The sequence below is a fragment of the Lithobates pipiens genome, unplaced genomic scaffold, assembly GCF_037356315.1.
Source record: "Lithobates pipiens isolate NorthernLeopardFrog02 unplaced genomic scaffold, aLitPip1_a1.2 Scaffold_22, whole genome shotgun sequence".
In the NCBI taxonomy this organism is placed as follows: Eukaryota; Metazoa; Chordata; class Amphibia; order Anura; family Ranidae; genus Lithobates; species Lithobates pipiens.
Window position 1 is genome coordinate 38,909,514 of NW_027507784.1, and position 19,743 is coordinate 38,929,256.

Below are 19,743 nucleotides of genomic sequence, written 5' to 3' on the forward strand. Positions count from 1 at the left end.
AAATGTGTTACCTAGGGACTGATCGGTGTTCCTATACACTAGGAACAAACAATCTGTCTCCTCTCCTCTCCCCTGACAGCATGTGGATCTGTGTGTTTTTTTTTTTATTTTTGTTTAATATCTTTTTATTTAGCAAAAACATAAAAAAAAGAAAGGGAAAAAAAAAACATGAACATCATCCTAAGTGAAATAGTCCGAAGGACAATGAGATCGGATTCATGTATATGTATTGAGGTAATATACAATCGTAGTGGATCTGTGTGTTGACACACACAGGTCCACGGTCCTGCTCTGTAATGAGCTTTCGCAAGTGCCCGGCGGACATTGTGGTCACCGTTGCACGCACATCGGCACCTAGGAGACGCAGCAGGGCACTTGCGCGCCCCTCTATACCGCCGGGAAGGCGAGGACGTCGTATGACGCTCGCCCAGTATGGGAAATCCCATCTGCAGACATCGTATGACGATGGGCGGGTAGGGAAGCGGTTAAAGCACGTTATACAGCCCAGTGCTTGTGCTGTGTAATTTGGCTCTTTCTATCACCTGGCTGATCCTACCTGGTTCTGCCCTCTCCTTTGTAAACGGACCACGGTATATCAAGGCTGCTGAACCCTGACACCGTGGTCTGCTTACCTGCCCCCGTCACCTGCTGTGTCTCCTGTCCTCTCCTCTGTCCTCTTCCCCCCCCCCTCCCTGCCCCCTCCTGCTGCTCAAATTAGGATTAAATTTACACTATCTTTTCAGTTGATTCATTTAATGTCCTCCTGTGACTGCTTTATAAAAAAAATGCAGCTAATGACCTGTTTACAGAGCGCCAATTGGCACTCACATGGCCCGCCTCCTCTCTCATATTCCAGCGGGCGGGGCCGCCTCTTTCCTCTTCCCCCTCCCGACTGACATCAGTGGGGGATCCTCGGGCCCGTTCGCTGCAGCTGTCATACGAGAGAGGAGGCGGGTCATCGGATATATAGCTTTAAAAAAAAAAAAAAAAACAGTCGGGGGGGGGGGGGGGGGGGGCGTTACATGAATCAACCGAGAGGATACAATCTGTAGCTGCTGACATTTAATAAACGGATCGTTCGATCATCCATCAATCAAGACATCCCACCCACTGTGTACTTTTTTTAGTTACTGGGCATGGAAGGGGGGACTGGGACTGTCATTTAAGATCTGTATACACGCCCACATGTGTGATGTCATTACCATGTGACCTGAAAATCTCAGCTCAACAAGGAAATGTTCTCTGCAGCCATAGAGACCAAACTGAGCATGTGCAGCTTTACTACTTTGACTGTGTCTTATCTGGCCTTGTCTGGAGAGACCCTGCAGGAGGGGGAAGATCTGTCCATACAGGAAAAAACAGCCTTTTTACACAATGCAGGGGATTAACCACTTCCCACCCGGCCAATGCATATATACGGCCGGGTGGGAGCTGTCTACTTCTGATAGGACATTCCTGAACGTCCTTCAGAAGTAGCGGGATCGCGCGTGCCCGATGTGCTTGTGTCACCCGGACACGGCACATCTCAGATCGGCAGGAGGGCTCTGTGATTGGCCCTCCTGATCACATGACGGCCGTGTCCAATCACAGCCGTCATGTGATGAAAACAAACAGCCGGTTGCTAGGCAATCGGCTCCTCCTCTCCTCACACGGAAATCATCGCTGAGGAGAGGAGAGCAGAACGCTGCAGCCGGCTGATGATCAGTGAGTATGAGCTGTTTTTTACAGCTTTTTACTCACTGATCATCAGTCTAGTGTCAACACACAACACACCACACAGTGTAAACACAGTCCCCACACATGTCCCCAAAACATACATGTCCCCAAATAATAAAAACACATGTCGCTAATAATAAAAACATGTCCCCCACATATGTCCCACTAAAATCACATGTCCCAATGATTATCTGCACACATATGTACGTGATCACCTGCACACATATGTACATGATCATTTGTGTACATATGTCTGTGATCACACAAACCAATTATTATACACTTACCAAAAACATGTAGCAGAATACATTTTGGCTTAAATTTATGACAAAATTTGATTTTATTGGATTTCTTTTAAAATAGAAAAAAGAAAATATTGCTTTTTTTCCCAAATTTCCACTTTTTTTGCTCTTATATCGCAAAAAATTAAAAACGGAGTCCTGAATAAATAACACCAAAATAAAGCTCTATTTGTGTGAACAAAATGATAAAAATTTTATTTGGGTACAGTGTAGCATGACCGCGCAATTGTCACTGAAAGCTCTAGAGCGATGAAAGCTGAAAATTGGGCTGGGAAGGAAGGGGGCGAAAGTGCCCTGTATTGTAGTGGTTAACCACTTTAATACCGCACGCCGTCATATGACGTCCTTGACTTTGTGTGGGGATATCTGAATGATGAGTGCAGCTACAGGCATCATGCAGATATCATTATGTGCATGATGAGAACGATCATAGCGGCAGTTCCGCCGCTTGATCGTTCTTATAGGCGTCAGGAGAGGACGTCCCGTCGAACATCCAGCGCTTCTCCGGGCTCACCCATGCCATCGAGGCCCCGGAAAAAGAATCGGATGGTCATCTCTATGACCGTCTGGCCCCGGCGCGACATTATGATGTCACGCCCGGACCCCGCATATAAACAAAGTCGCGATCGTGTTCGTGTCATCGTGAGATCGGTGAATTTTTATTTTTCCGAACTTATGCTTTACAGCCTGGAGGAGAGATGTGGGGTCTTATTGACCCCACATCTCTCCATATAGAGGACCTGTCACAATCGATTCCTATTACAAGGTATGTTCAAATTCCTTGTAATAGGAATAAAAGTGACCAAAATTTTTTTTTTTAACGCTCCTGTCCCCGGTAGCTCGCGCTCAGAAGCAAACGCACAAAGTCCCGCTCACATATGTAAACGCCATTCAAAGCACACATGTGAGGTATCATTGCGTGCGTTACAGCGAGAGCAACAATTATAGCACTAGACCTCCTCTGTAACTCTAAACTGGTAACCTGTAAAAAAAAAAAAAATTAAAGAGTCGCCTGTGGAGATTTTTAAGTACCGAAGTTTGACGCCATTTCATGAGTGTGCACAATTTTGACATGTTGGGTATCTTTTTATTCGGCGTAACATCATCTTTCACATTATACAAAAAAATTGGGCTAACTTTACTGTTTTTTTTTTTTTTTTTATATTTGTTTTCTTCCACAAAAAGGACATTTGAAAAAATGATTGCGCAAATATTGTGCGAGATAAAAAGTTGCAATGACCGCCATTTTTATTCCCTAGGGTGTCTGCTAAAAAAACATATATAATGTTTGGGGGTTCTGAGTAATTATTTTTTTTTTTTTTACGAAAAAATTTATGATTTTTTTTTTTTACATGTAGGAGAGAAGTGCCAGAATAGGACCGGTATTGAAGTGGTTACGTTCCACAGGGATTATAACCAGCATGCTATTCTGCACATACAGACAGATTTTACTGGGTTTACTAACACTTTAAGACCCCTTTCACACTGAGGGCGTTTTGCAGGCGCTATAGCGTTAAAAATAGCACCTAAAAACTGCCCTAAAATAGCTACTCCATTCACTCCAGTGTGAAAGCCCAAGAGTTTTCACACTGGAGCAGTGCACTGGCAGGACGTCAGAATAAGTCCTGCCAGCAGCTTCTTTGGAGCGGTGAAGGTGTGGTGAACTCGCCACTCCTTCCCATTGAAATCAATTGGGAAGCGCTGTCATACCGCTGGCAAAACGCTGCTGCGGTGGCATTTTGCGGGCGGATTTAACCCCTTTTCGGGCACTAGTGGGGGTTAAAACCGACCTGCTAGTGGCTGAATAGCGGCACTAAAATGGCGGTAAAGCAGCAAAAAAAAATAGCGCCTCTTTACCGCTGACATCCGGGCCGGAACAATGTGAAAGGGGTCTAAAGTGAAGCAATACCTTTTTTCACTTCTCAATGCATGTACTGCATTGCAATAGTCCTTTTACAGGTATAACTGATTACCTAGGCAAGCTGGCGGACCCCAAATAAAAAAAAAATTGGATATGTTGTAGTCCTGGGTCCCCTCTCGATGCTCCCCAAGTTTGGTGTCCCTGTCACGTCTAGTCTGGGAGCAGTGCCATGTCAAGCTGACCAAGATTTCCCATAGGCGCCAATGTGCCCGTACTTGCGAGTGTACGTGAAGTGAGGGTACGTAAAGCGCGGTATGCCTGTAGTGTGTTTTTTTTTTATTTTTATTTTTTTTTTTGAGAATTTTCACTTGATAAACCCTTGTGCAAGTATTGAGTGACATAAAAAAAATTGTAACTACCACTATTTTATTCTGCAGGGCGTCTACTTTTAATGTTTGGGGGTTTTATCAAAATCCTCAGGCCTAAATATATTTTTCAAACGTGTCCAATAAATGCAAAAACCGGCTCTGGCAGCAAAAGTGTTAATATACGTCAGCTGTTTGTTTTATTTTACTGAGTCTTTGTGAGTTAGCATGTTTGTATTCTGCTCCTCAGCAGTGTAGACAGGACGGTATTACTGTAGGTGTATTCCAATCGGAATGTCATTGTATTTTGTCTCCCTGCAGATGCAGGAAGCCTCGGAAGATGGGGAGCAGAAGGTGACGGCCGGGATGGAGTCCCTGGCTGTGAAGGAGGAGGAAGAAGAGGAAGGAGAAACGGAGGAACAGAACCAGAAGGAGGAGGAGGAGGAGGGGGAAGAGGAAGGGGCAGAGGAGGAGGAGAGGGAGAAGGAAGAGGGCGAGGTGGAGGAGGAGGAACAGGACCGGCAGGATGAGGAGGACGAGGAGGAGGATGATGAAGACTGGTGCATCCCATGCAGTGATGATGATGTAGATGAGACGGAGGGCTGGATGCCACAAACAGAGGAGATCAAGCGCCTGTATGAGCTGATCGCCAGCGAGGGGAGCCTCCCTCTTCAGGTGGACATCCTGGCTCGGCGACCTCCGACTCCGGAGCCGGATCCTGAGGATGAGGAGTCTGACCAGGAACAGGAGGATGAGGAGGAAGAGGAAGAAAGGTGAGTGGATTTATAAATTCTATAGTAAAACACCAGATAGATATATGGTGAGATATACATAAAATAAATATATATATATATATATATATTATGTATTCTGTAAAGCAGATGTGACAAAGTTTCTGTTTTGTCTTCTTCTGCAGGCCGCATGTTCCCACAGAGTTTGACTTTGACGATGAACCAGTCACCCCGAAAAATTCACTGATTGACAGAAGGAGAACGCCTGGTATGTACGGGGATAATGGATTGGGAAGTGTCTCCTATGTAGATAAAACATTAGTAATGGGAGGTCTATTCCAAATGGAGTGAAGACGTTTGTGCAGGACACTATGATGTTTACTTCACACTGCTCCTGCACTCTTCATCAGATGTAGTATCTTGCATACAGTCAAGGCAATTCAGCCAAACAGTGTGTCATGCAGAGGGTTGAGGTTCAGGTGAACGTGCCATGTTAAAGGCCCGGGTTGAGGGTGAACGTGCCATGTTAAAGGCCCGGGTTGAGGGTGAACGTGCCATGTTAAAGGCCCGGGTTGAGGGTGCACGTGCCATGTTAAAGGCCCGGGTTGAGGGTGCACGTGCCATGTTAAAGGCCCGGGTTGAGGGTGCACGTGCCATGTTAAAGGCCCGGGTTGAGGGTGCACGTGCCATGTTAAAGGCCCGGGTTGAGGGTGCACGTGCCATGATAAAGGCCCGGGTTGAGGGTGCACGTGCCATGATAAAGGCCCGGGTTGAGGGTGCACGTGCCATGATAAAGGCCCGGGTTGAGGGTGCACGTGCCATGTTAAAGGCCCGGGTTGAGGGTGAACGTGCCATGTTAAAGGCCCGGGTTGAGGGTGAACGTGCCATGATAAAGGCCCGGGTTGAGGTTGAACGTGCCATGATAAAGGCCCGGGTTGAGGTTGAACGTGCCATGATAAAGGCCTGGGTTGAGGGTGAACGTGCCATGATAAAGGCCTGGGTTGAGGGTGAACGTGCCATGATAAAGGCCCGAGTTGTGCATGAATGTGAAATGATGAAGAACGAGGTTTGGCTGAATGTGCCATGAGAAGATACCACTGTTCACAGTACACCGCTGTTTTTATTGCTCCTGCACTCTTCATTAAATGTAGTAGATTACATATAACCAAGGAGTTTCAGCCAAACCTTGTGCCACCATAGAGCCCAAGGTTTCGGTTAAACGTTCCATGGTGGTGACAGAGCTTTGGGTAAATGTGAACTGATGGAGGTCAACTTTGACCAAAATGTGCTGGCTGTATGTAATCTACTATCTCCAGTGAAGGATCAATAGAGGCTTTTAAAATATAAAGTTCCTATGTACTGATCAATGTAATGGTGACCTCCTTTTTTTTTTTTTTTTTTTTTTTTTTTTTTTTTTTACTGAAAATGATATATTTCTTATATTATATGATATAATCCACTCCAACAGTATTTTTTTGTCTCATCCCCTAGGAGAGGGCCTTTACAGTGTGCTTTAGGCCCCTTTCACTCGGGCGCTCTGATCAGGTCTGTCTGTCAGTTTTTCAGGCGGACCTGATCAGACACTCCATTCACCTCTATGCAGCAGCAGTGACATGGTATCTGATCTGATCCTGTCTGTGAAATACAGACGGATGGAAACCCTGTTCTCTATCTGTCTGCAGAATCAGATGATAACAGACAGGTGGTCCATTTTCATCCGCTCTCCATAGAGGACAACGGGGCTCCGACGTGTCTGTCTCAGCACAGTGAGAAAGTTCTGCTAGCAGCATCTTTGGAGTGGTTGAAGGAGCGATGTGTATACCGCTCCTGCCTATTGAAATGAATGGGGCAACACGGCTATACCGCTGGCAGATCACCGCTGCAGCAGCGCTTTGTGGTGGTTTTAACCCTTTCTTGGCCTCTAGTGGGGGGGGTAAAACCGCCCCGCTAGCGGCTAAAAATAGCGCCGGCGCCCGCACCGCCCCAGTGTGAAAGGGGCATAATACAAGCCAACTTGGAATTGCTGTCAATAACATCATTGATTTGTTGTATTTGTTCCCCTTGTTTCTCAGTGAGGAGCAGCCAGAAGAGGGAGGCCAGGCTGGATAAGGTTCTCTCGGACATGAAGCGTCATAAGAAGATCGAAGAGCAGATCCTAAAAACGGGCCGCGATCTCTTTGATATGGACCCTGATTCTGTACCCACGCCGAAACGCTCCTCCGCAATCTTCCCCCGACAGAGGAAATACTGAACTAGTGGGAGATAGAGACTGGAAGTAAATTAATAAAAGTGGGGACACGGGGCCCTATTTGGTTGTGAACTTTCGATGGATGAGGCTATGTTCTGAGAATTCTTGACCAAGAGCCAGCACTGTTATCTGGAACACAAACATTTTAAAAATGGCTCCGCTTCAGGCAACCTCATGGCAGCAACAGAGTCTCTCCGAAATCCGCCTTCTCCCCTCAAGACATGTAGACATTCAGGCTGCGCTCTGCCATGTTCTTTGCTGAATTACAAGTTTTATTGGCACCAGACAAAGTCAGACATCTCCTTCTCTGCTGGTGATGTTTCCACTACAATATGGACTTGGGCACAGAGCCTCCAAGCCAGTATTGGGGATGGAGTTGTGTCTGATGGGGAAGGAGTTGTCTGGTGCCAATAAAGGTTGTTGTGATTCAAAAAAAACTAACAAAAAAACTGTGAATTGCGTCCTGAATATTTACACACCGTCACCTGGAATGCGTAAAGCACGGCAATCAAAACTTCTGATGGACGCAATCTTGTTAAAGCCCAACTCCAAACTTTGTTCTCTTCCTCCTCCCTCCCTTGTGCACCGCACTGGGGTTTTTTTCTTTCTTTTTCTTTTTTTTTTTAAACTATACTTGCCTTTTCTGAAATCGTCAGGCTGGCTATATGGTGCTGCAGGGGATGCTTCCGCTTAGCCTCTCCTCAGGGCTGGCCAGTCCTTATTGGTGCAGAGAGCAGCACTGAGGGGGATGATGTCTGTGCTGCACAGTGAATACAAGGCTCCAGGGTGATATCCCTGCACTCAAGGTATGTCCTCGCTCCTCCTTGTTGACCCTGACTTTGTTCAGCTTGGGGAACTGAGGACATCTTGTGGCGGAGGAAAGGTACTTTAGGGGACTCTAGATTGCAGCCTGAACTGGAGGACAATTTTTTTAGGGAAGAAAATGAGTCCGGAGTTGGGGTTTACTTGATTGATGTGCCAAATGTCTCTTCGAATAGTCACACCTTTTTCTGACAAATGTTTTCTTGGATTGCCTACTTTCATTTTCAGGATATCCAGCAGATGTTCTACTGGGAAACACTTGGGTAGTTTATAGTGGTCACACAGTCAGTGTCATGATTGTACAGTTTACTGGAGAAGTTTTGTGGTGTGACATTCACATTGTACATGCTTGTCGTATTCTGTACTGTGATCGGCCGAGCCTCTGTCTACATAGAATTCTGTGTATTATGTGGCTGAGTTGGCTACCCAGCTAAATCACTACTGAGAAAAATCCAATTGGCCACATAAGGTGGGTATTGGGTTTTGGTAAGTGTGAGCAGAAGAAAAGCTTTGCCTTGTAACAGGGGAACTATAAAGCGCATCCACTGTGTAGCACCACTAAGCAGGAAGCTAAATGAAGAAGATGAGAATGACGTACTGTATATAATTTTAACAAGTCTGTATATGGATTCCCTTTAACTGAGAAAAAGTTGCAGACCACAAGAGAAAGGACAAGATATTCTTATGTGTGATTGAAATGTTTATTAAATGGCGCCAGTATGATTTGATTCCTATATGAAATGGGGGGGGGGGTCTTGGCAGAAATTTTGTGAGCTGGTAACTTCTGTGCTGTTTGTATGTTCTGACTGTTATCAGTTACATTGTTTCTAGCTCACTGTGGACTACGGAACACCTTCAGTGTACTTTACTGAGGGTGGAGGGGTCTGTAGTCCTGTACTAAAGGTCCTGCTCCTCCATGGATATAATATGGCGAGGGGAAGATGTCATCTCAGAACAGGGAATGCGTTACTGACCTGAAAATAAAGGAATAAGAAGGCTTTAAAAACGAATGCAGCTACCGCCTCTAAAGGGCTCATGCACATGGCATCTCAAAGATGCATCTCCTACAGGCTTTTTTCTTTTCTTTTTTCAATTAAAACGTTTTTAGTTCACCCAAAAAAACAATTGTACAATTGTCCAATGCATAAACATTATGAGGGTTATTTACAAAAGGCAAATCCACTTTGCACTGCAAGTGCACCTTGAAAGTGCAGTCGCTGTAGATCTGAAATGAGGGGAAGCTCTGCTGATTTTATCATCCAATCATGTGCAAGCTAAAATGCTGTTTTTTTATTTCCCTTGCATGTCCTCCTTGGATCTACAGTGACTGCATTTCCAAGTGCACTTGTAGTGCAAAGTGCATTTTTCCTTTAGTAAATAACCCCCCCATGTATAATAATTGTGCTGAACAAAAGACATATATTACTCACGTAGGTAATAGCCATAAGTCTCTAGTTGATTATAAAATCTGTTACAATGTTATTACAGTAGATCTTTTGGGGTATCAATATATCGTTTGCTATTATACAGATTTGATGAGGGCTCCTACAGGCTTATAACTTTTTTTTTTTTTTTTGCTGTCATTTTTTTTTTTTTCTGCCTGGAATCTGTACTCCATGTTAGCCAATGAGTCCATGCACACTATGGCTCTTTCAGGAGTTTACAGGCACAAATAAAAATAAAAAACACCAAACTCGCATTTTTCAAGCAGAAAAGATGCCTAAATGCCCAAAAAACTTGTGAAAAAGCACGAAAACACACAAAAAGGAAAAATTAGCTGAGGGGGATTGTTTGTGGGGAAAAAAATACGTTTATGCTAAAAAAAAAAAAAATCAATAAAGACGTGCAAAAGAGCACAAAAAAAGCACACGCTTCTTTGAGCTTTTAGGCAGAGAAATAAAAGCTCAAATGCTTCTAAAAGCAACTTTTTTTTTGAGCTGCAGTGGGCATGAGCCCAATGGGACTGGTAAGCTGCTGCAATTTATTACATTTTTTTTTTATTGTTCTTGAGCTTAGATATATTTTAAAGCAGATCTTCACCCCCCCCCCCCCCCACCATGTATATACGCTATATACTGTATGGAGCTGAGGCAATTTATACAGCATTCTCTGCGTGTGCACCTGTGTTAGAGATTAAATGGTTCCTTTGGGCCAGCTTGGCCCAAACAAATCTAAATAGACATTAAATGTGGAGTTAGGCTTTAAATGAGGATGGAGATGGAAGATAACCCTTGTAGTAAAGCAAGTCATCAATGGAAGGTTCTCCCAACAGCTTCCTCTGTATGGAACCAGTAATGTAATTATGTGTATGTTGCCGATGCCGTGTAAATAAATGTTTTTTTTTTTTAATTTTGTGGTTTATCTGCAGCATCTAGTTTTGGCCACATGGTGGTGCTATAACAGAGCAGGTTTCATGCTGTTGCGTAGTATCCAGAGCAGACATTTTCAACTGGGGTTCCTAGGTTGCTTGGGCTTCACGGAGCTTTTGACGGTGTCTTGGTTCTGGGTGTCTTCTTATTCTGGGACCAATGCCACTTGGCAGGGTCTGTAGCATGACACCAATGGATCTTTCAGGCCTCATGATGAACACGCGTGTATAAAATCTTGTGTTCAGGTCTATAGTGCATACAGTGTTGTATGGATCTGAACTCTGCACTATTGTAGGCCGGCCTATAGGGCCCACCATGCACATGGCTTCGTTGTGGTGAGGGGTTCCCCTGTCACATTGAGAAGCATAACCTAAAACATGACAAATCTTTGATTTTTGTGAGTATTTAGTCAGTTTTCTGTATAAATATTTGTGGAAATGATTACAGTGCATCTGGAAAGTATTTACAGCGCTTCACTTTTTTCCACATTTTGTTATGTTACAGCCTTATTCCAAAATGGATTCAATTCATTATATTCCACAAAATTCTACAATCCCCATAATGCCAACGTGAAAGAAGTTTTGTTTGAAATCTTTGCAAATTTATAATAAAAAAATCTCATGTACATACAGTATTTACAGCCTTTGCCATGCCACTTAATATTGAGCTCAGGTTCATCCTGTTTCCACTGCTCATTCGTGAGATGTTTCTACAACTTGGAGTCCACCTGTGGTAAATTCAGTTGATTGGACATGATTTGGAAAGGCACACACCTGTCTATATAAGGTCTCAGAGTTAACAGTGCATGTCAGAGCACAAACCAAGCCACGAAGTCCAAGGAATTGTCTGTAGACCTCCGAGACAGGATTGTATGGAAGCACAGATCTCGGGAAGGATACAGAAAAAATTCTGCAGCAATGAGGACAGTGGCCTCCATCATCTGTAAATGAAAGAAGTTTGAAACCACCAGGACTCTTCCTAGAGAAGGCCAAACTAAGCAAATGGGGGAGAAAGGCCTTAGTCAGGGAGGTGGCCAAGAACCCAATGGTGGTCACTCTGACAGAGCTCCAGTGTTTCTCTGTGGAGAGAGAAGAACCTTCCAGAAAAACATCCACCTCTGCAGCACTCCACCAATCAGGCCTGTATGGTAGAGCGGCCAGACGGAAGCCACTCCTCAGTAAAAGGCACATGACAGCCTGCCTGGAGTTTACCAAAAGACACCTGAAGGACTCTGACTATGAGAAACAAAATTCTCTGGTCTGATGAAACAAAGATTGAACTCTTTGGCCTGAATGGCAAGTGTCACATCTGTAGGAAACCAGGCACCGCTCATCACTTGACCATTACCATCCCTACAGTGAAGCATGGTGGTGGCAGCATCCTGCTGTGGGGATGTTTTTCGGCAGCAGCAACTGGGAGACTAGTCAGGATCGAGAGAAAGATTAATGCAGCAATGTACAGAGATATCCTTGATGAAAACCTACTTCAGAGCGCTCTGGACCTCAGATTGGGGTGAAGGTTCATCTTCCAACAGGACAACAACCCTAAGCACACAGCCAAGATAACAAAGAAGTGGCTACGGGACAACTCTGTGAATGGCCCAGCCAGAGTCCAGAACCGAACCCAATCGAACATCTCTGGAGAGATCTGAAAATGGCTGTGCACAGAAGCTCCCCATCCAACCTGATGGAGCTTGAGAGGTCCTGCAAAGAAGAATGGGAGAAACTGTCCAAAAATAGGTGTGCCAAGATTGTAGCATCATACTCCAAAAAGACTTCAGGCTGTAATATTTTTTTTTCTGTTTTGAAATCTTTGAAATTTATTCAAAATATAAAACAAACTTCTTTGACGTCATTATGGGGGATTGTTTTTGTAGAATTTTGAAGAAAATAATGAATTTAATCCATTTTGGAATAAGGCTGTAACGTAACAAAATGTGAAATAAGTGAAGCGCTGTGAATACTTTCCAGATGCACTGTGCCTGTCCTGAATGGGCCATTCATTAGGCAGCTGCACAGGCCAGAGTGACCTCGGCCTTCAGCCATTTTGAATTCCATATTGCCGCTGCTTAGTGGTGACTCTTTCAGGTCCGGGGGGGGAGTTGTCCGTCTCCGGTGTTTAGACATGGGCAGAGGGCACAGGTGTCCCATTTGGCACCCCTGCTGAAAGCCTGTCAGCCTCTGAGAGGATGAGAGTTGCTGCGGCTGGGTGGTGCAGTATGAACAGGGCCAGGGAAATGTATGCTTGGAACTCAGACTTCTTGCGGGCCAGGCATTTGCCCCCAGAGCACATACTGCACTACAGTAAGTACAGTTGCTGCACCGTCACAGCAAAGCCCCTTTCACATGGGGCAGATTATGTTCTGCTCAGCTCACCGATTTCCCCCCCCCCCCCCGCTGATCTGAGTGGGGTGGATGACACACTCATGTCCACTCAGACACGGACAGAGCCCACTCTGCTCTATGAATATCTGGGAGTAAACACAATCTGCTGTCCGTTTTACACCCAATTACCGCTCTGATCCAATTCCCCTAGATAGAAGAAGACGGAATCTATTCCATTTTTTTTTTTAATTAGTATCAGATCCAGATCCGACCCAGAGGTAGGCGGAGATGTAAACGGACACAAGTCTGTTTTACACCTGCCTGTCCATAGACATGCATGGACCTTCTGATCGCCCCTGTGAAAGGAGTCCAGCTCTCAGATACTTGTAGAGTTTGACAGGCTGCCAGCAGCCGAACTGGGGGGCACACCTGAACCCTTCATCCATGGCTAAATGCCAGAGCCCAGTGCAATAGTTTAGCTGGCACCGGATGAATTTCTATCCATCTAATGGGCAGGTTGATTGTACTGAATTCGATCCATCGATTAACTTCAGTACAACCAATGTGGTTTTTGTTTTTTTGCCTGATCATTGCATTCTGCTGGTGAGGAAGGCTTCCTGCTGGCAGAACACAATTGTGGTGCAGGAGGCATTCCCTTATTAACCCAGACTCTGTTAATGGTGGAATTGAGCGCTTTTCTTTGTTCAATTTAAAGGGTAAGTGTCAGGGCAGGGCTCCACCCTTCCTTCTCTGAGCTGGCCGCTCAGCTGTTGGCTAATTGCCAGTTCCTATCTCTCTCCACAGTCACTCGGCTGTTGATGATATCCTGCTCGTCAGTCCTACCTACTTAAGCCGTTGAGCTCAGTGGATCTCTGCCTTCGCCTTGGTCAACATCACATAAACTCCTCCTGTGATCCTGTTCAAGACTTGCTTTGCTGACATCCCTTCTGGCTCCAGATCCTGCTTGCTGTTCTACTACACTGATCCCTGACTTCTGGCTTGGCTGACTATCTGTAACGGTTACTGAACTTTGGCTATGTTTTGACTACATTTGTTCTTTTTACTTCTATTGTTAAACAAGTGTGATTTAACTGTACTTCTGTCTTGGCCTGATTTCATGATTTCTGACAGTAAGTTCACCTTTTGTACACTTTTTTTTTTTTTTTCTAAATTCCAGTTCCCCTATGCACCAATATAGCATTCATGTGCTTTTTAATGCAAAAATATCAAAGCTTTTCATTAAATCTACAGTCACTTACTTTTCTTGTCCTAATCCACGTCTCCATTAGTAATGTCTTCTTTCTGATCAGACTAGAGGTCATGTCACAGGAAGGAGTTGACCAGCTGACCTCATTGGCACACACCCTGCATCATCCACCCACCCACTCCCAGGTGCACGTTTTTTAAATGAATCAGTGATCACCCTTCTCACTAAAGACACAATATACAATCAGATTGCATAGTGTATGGCCATCTTTATACATGTACATTGGAGGGAGTGGACAGAAACACACAGCTGTCAAGCCCCATTTACATCTCTGCATAGCGGGAACTCACATTCTCACATGTTTTTTTTGTGCCCCTTCATTGGTGTCATTGGGAGGAATTGTGCCCCATCTTTGTTGTTAGTAGGAGGAATTGTGCCCCATCTTTGGTGTTATTGGAAGAAATTGTGCTCCTTCATTGGTGTCAATCGGGGGAATTATGTCCCAATTTTTGTATCAGTGGATGAAAATAGTGCCCCAAGGGCCTGATAAAAGCAAACAAAGGGCTGCAGTTTGAAGACCACTGGTCTAGGTCAATGGTTCTCAACCTCATTTCTCAAGTACCCCCATGACCTCTTGGGGGTACTTGAGCACTGAGGTTGAGAACCACCGGTCTAGGGCAGTGGTTCTCAACCCTGTCCTCATGTACCCTCAACAGGCCATGTTTGCAGATTTTGCTTTATCTTGCACAGGTGCTTTAAATGGAGTCAATGGCTTGGTATTTTGGACAGCTATTTTATCTAAGAGAAATACATCCCAAAAAATGGCCTGTTGGGGGTATTTGAGGACAGGGTTGAGAACCACTGGTCTAGAGTACCAGAAAAAAAAAAACACTTTTAATGACACCACTCCCGCAGGCTCCACCACCTCCACCCACATCCTGCATGTTGTTAAACCAGTGTTTCTCAACTCCAGACCTCTGGTCACGTTTTCAGGATTTCCCTCAAGATAAAACGGCTGTGGTAATTACTAAGGCAGTGAAACTGATCAAATCACCTGTGCAAACTAATGGAAAGCCTGAAAACATGACCTGTTGGGGGCACCTTGAGGACTGGAGTTGAGAAACGCTGTGCTAAACCATTCCCTGCAACCCCTTCTCCCCGAAGCTCTGGCAGTTGCACGCCACCTGACATCATCAAGTACAACGCAGGACCAGGAAAGGGTTAACATGCTGCGTGTTAATGGGCTGCAGGGGTGGAAGGGAGAACTATATCCAGCTCCAGATTTTACCGGTACTTAGAGATTATAATGCCTCCTCATGATTCCTAGACGACGGTACAAGTAAGCCAGAGCTTTGCATAACAGCAGGACATGAAAATCACCCGGATAGGACATAATTGATGCATCCAACCGCAGCAAACAAAGGTCCCCAGGTCACAAACACACCCATAGCAACCGTTGCCAGGCGAGTCAGTATACACAGGGATTAACTCTTCCAGCACACACCTTCATCTGTATACACCGTTGTCGTGGTGTCAGCTTTAGGCTCATTGTTTTAGGAAGGTGTGGAATCAGAAGGACGGAGGTCACCTGAAAATCACGCAGTAACTGACCTGTCCGCTAAATGCCTGACCCCCCCCCCTCCACAGTGTCTCCATCTTATAAGGGCTTATTCTCATTTGTGCTTTGTGGCAATGCACCCATTAACATTTACTTTGCCGGGCCTGGACGTGACATCATAACACCGCGCCTGGGCCCCTGAGAGTCATAGAGATTGCCAGGGACCATCTGTCCCTGGGTTTTCTCTGTGGCTTCCTTCCGGTGTTGGTGGATTCCTTCTTTGGCTCGCCGATTGCCCGTAGAAGCGACGGAAGTGGGTGGGTGAGCCCGGAGAAGTGGCGGAAGAGAGGGGGGCGAGCCCGGAGAAGTGGCAGAAGAGAGGGGGGCATCCCCTCCCGCCACCAGTAAGAAAGATCAAGCAGCTGAACTGCCGCAATGATTGTTCTTATGGTGTAGGGAAGAATCGCAGCTGCACCTGTCATTCCGATATCACCTCTGAAAGCCGAGGACTTGAGTATGAAAGTGGTTAATAAGTGAAAGAATATTAAAGGATATATTAAAGACTTTAAAGGGTAATTTCACCTTTACCAAAAAAAACTGCCTATGCAGGTAAGGGGTGTCTGTAGATAAAAACAAACTGTGCAGCTCTGACTGAAGTTGAAAAATTGTCCTTGCTATATGTGTGTAGGCCATGTATGTTCCTCCTGAAGCCTGGTGCTCAATTTTCATGAAGGGGGGGGGGGGGGGGGCATCACAGTAGTTTGCAGTTCAGTTTTGGTCACTAATCAACAAGAAAACAAGGTCATTCTAGAATTAGAAAGAGGAATGCAATTAATAATGCGACTGGAGGGCCTCGGCTATTAGGAACCATTACGTAAATTACTTATTTACCTTTGAGAGGAGGCACTTAAGAGGAGACATGATCAATATCTTTAAATTAATCAATGGTGACTGTAAAGCCAGTAACAACGTGTGTAATCCTAGGTCCCTGACGGTGACACTGGACACAATTCAGTGTTGGTGGAAAGGAGGTTTACCCCTTTTACTGTCACAGATGTAAGTACTACAGCCATAGCAGCACAGCCTTGGAGCAGTCATCAGTACTACATCTGTGGCAGCACAGCCCTGGAGCAGATGTAAATATTACGTCTGTGGCAGCACAGCTCTGGTGCAGACATAAGTATTACGTACATGGCAGCACAGCCCTGCTGCAGACATAAGTATTACATCTGTGGCAGCACAGCCCTGGTGCAGACATAAGTATTACATCTATGGCAGCACAGCACTGGTGCAGACATAAGTATTACGTCTGTGGCAGCACAGCCTTGCTGCAGACATAAGTATTACGTCCATGGCAGCACAGCCCTGGGGAAGACATAAGTATTACATCTATGGCAGCACAGAGCTAGTGAGGACATAAGTATTATGTCCGTGGCAGCACAGCTCTGGAGCAGACATAAGTATTACATCTATGCCAGCACAGCACTGATGCAGACATAAGTATTATGTTCGTGGCAGCACAGCCCTGCTGCAGACATAAGTATTACATCTGTGGCAGCACAGCCCTGGTGCAGACATAAGTATTACATCCATGGCAGTACAGCCCTGCTGCAGCATAAGTATTACATCTATGGTAGCACAACCCTGGTGCAGACATAAGTATTACATCTTTGGCAGCACAGCGCTGGTGCAGGCATACGTATTACGTCCGTGGCAGCACAGCTCTGCTGCAGACTTAAGTATTAAGTCCGTGGCAGCACAGCCCTGGTGCAGACATAAGTATTACATCTATGCAGCATAGCGCTGGTGCAGACATAAATATTATCTCCGTGGCAGCACAGCCGTGGTGCAGACATAAGTATTGCATCTATGGCAGCACAGCGATGGTGCAGACATAAGTATTATGTCCGTTGCAGCACTGCCCTGGTGCAGTCATAAGTATTATGTGTTCACCCGAATGTCACACACGTTGCAAGGTACCACCTTCCCTTGCCAAGTACTGTTATTACATCTATGACTGCACAGCGATGGTACAGACATAAGTATTACATCCGTGGCAGCACAGCCCTGGAGCAGTCATAAGTTTTACATCAATGGCAGCACAGCCCTGGAGCAGACATAAGTACTACAACCATGGCAGCTCAGCCCTGGAGCAGACATAAGTATTACATCCGTGGCAGCACAGCCCTGGAGCAAACATTAGTACTATGTTCGTGGCAGCACAGACCTAGTGCAGACATAAGTACCATGTCCATGACAGCACAGCCCTGGTGCAGACATAAGTACTAAGTCCATGGTAGTACAGCCCTGGAGCAAACATTAGTACTACATCCGTGGCAGAACAGCTCTGTTGTAGACATAAGTACTACACCCGTGGTAGAACAGCCCTGGAGCAAACATTAGTTCTATGTTTGTGGCAGCACAGCCCTGTTGCAGATATAAGTGCTACATCCATTGCAGCACAGCCCTGTAAACCATCCCCCAGTCTGTCTACATGTATTCATCCGAATGTCACACACAGTGCAATGTGCCGCCTTCCCCCCAGCCAAGTACTGGTATCAGTTAGGAGTATTGAAGAAACTTCTAGTTGTCTTCCATGATGAGAACAAGATAGAGGGATATCCATTCTTTAAGGGCTTGCTCACACTAGCAGTTGAGGAATGATACAGGCGGTATACAGTGGTAAAGCTGCTTTTTTATCGCCCTCCCCAATCACTCCCATTGTGGAGGCAGTGGCCAGAGGTGTACACATGCATCAGCGTGATGCTTTGCGGCTGTGGCAGGAATGATACCCCTTGCCAAGTGAATGGGGATGCTATACATTGTACGTAGGTGGGTCATGCTAATACTGGGTTCAAAGGGTTAAAGCAGCCATTAAGGAGGCAATACAATGCCTTCTCACAACGTGTTAAATGCTTTCTGAAGAGCGATCCAAACATGCATTGCTCTTCAAAGACCAAAGCTAGTGTGAATGAGACTTAAGGCAAGGTTCACACATGCACAGTGTGATCTAGTATATGCACATTTCCTCATGTTTTTCGTGCGTTTCCACGTGTTGCCTGTAGGGCAGCCTATTCATTTCAATGGGCTGCCCTACCTACAAGAAAGGTGGGTAAAGAAGTCCCTGACCATTTTGTAAAATGATGCCGCTCAGAAACAAGTGGCGCTGCGGCACCATGCGGTTTGGCGCACACTAAAAAAGGTACATTTGCAGATGCATGGGAATGCCATTAAAAATGAGTGCCACCCTGTGCGTCTGCTAAAGAGCAGCGTATTTCTGTGCGTGTCAGGAAAGCGCTTTATTTTGTAGCATTCTCAAGACGCATTGCTCTGAACAGGGGCATAACTATAGGGGGTGCAGCAGTTGCGACCGCAACTGGGCCCTGTGATGCAGGGGGCCCATGCAGCCCCCTCTACATATGTCCGGCAGCAGCATAGGCAGCTAGCACACACTATTACATACCCCCTCCATCTCCCCCTGGGGACAGGAACCCCTTCTCACGTGAGGACAGTGACCCCCACCTCCCCTGGGGACAGGGACCCCTTCTCACCTGGGGGCAGTAACTTTATCTGCCCTGGAGAAAAGGACCTCATCTCTTCTGGGGACGGGGACCCAATTCTGCCTAGGGACAGTCCCCCAATGGGGCACCTAAAAATGTAAAAAAATAAATAAATAAAAACTACTGATACCAGTGGTGGAACTACAGGGCTCACAAAGGTCATACCTGTGACCACGCCCTGGAGTTCCATCACCGGACTCGTAGGGAAGGGCCCTGGCTGGGGTTCAGGGGGGCCCTTCATGGTTTCTTTCATCGGGGGCCCTGAAGGTTCTAGTTACGCCACTGGCTCTGAACTAAGCCTTAGAATTCAAACTGACATGAACAAACTGACATATACAAACACATAGGTTGGACTGGATGGATCTGTTCTTTTGCACATCCTTCTCTACTATGTAAGAGAAATAGAGAAGAAAAATCTCAGGGGGCACCTGATCTGGATTTTCTCTTACTTCCTGTTGTGTCTCCAGGATATGAAGTGTTGGGAATTCTCTGGTGGGTCTGTACCTTCTCTTCCTTATCCAAAACTGAAAAATCTTCCTGTATGAGAGTGAGTTTCTCCAATTACTCGAGGCGCTCATATATGATAACTATATCTACAGTGCCTTGCGAAAGTATTCGGCCCCCTTGAACTTTTCAACCTTTTGCCACATTTCAGGCTTCAAACATAAAGATATAACATT

At 45.6% G+C, this 19,743-nt stretch overlaps 1 protein-coding gene across 1 annotated transcript in view; it reads left to right on the forward strand.

The window, feature by feature from the left end:
* PAGR1 (PAXIP1 associated glutamate rich protein 1) overlaps window positions 1-10,394 on the forward strand; it is an 11,665-nt gene extending 1,271 nt beyond the window's left edge. The window contains exons 2-4 of the mRNA XM_077447393.1: window positions 4,566-5,017; window positions 5,161-5,243; window positions 7,048-10,394. Coding sequence (XP_077303519.1) covers window positions 4,566-5,017; window positions 5,161-5,243; window positions 7,048-7,226 — 714 coding nt within the window. The 3' untranslated portion in view covers window positions 7,227-10,394. The remainder of the gene's footprint in view (window positions 1-4,565; window positions 5,018-5,160; window positions 5,244-7,047) is intronic.
* Window positions 10,395-19,743: the final 9,349 nt, after the last annotated feature.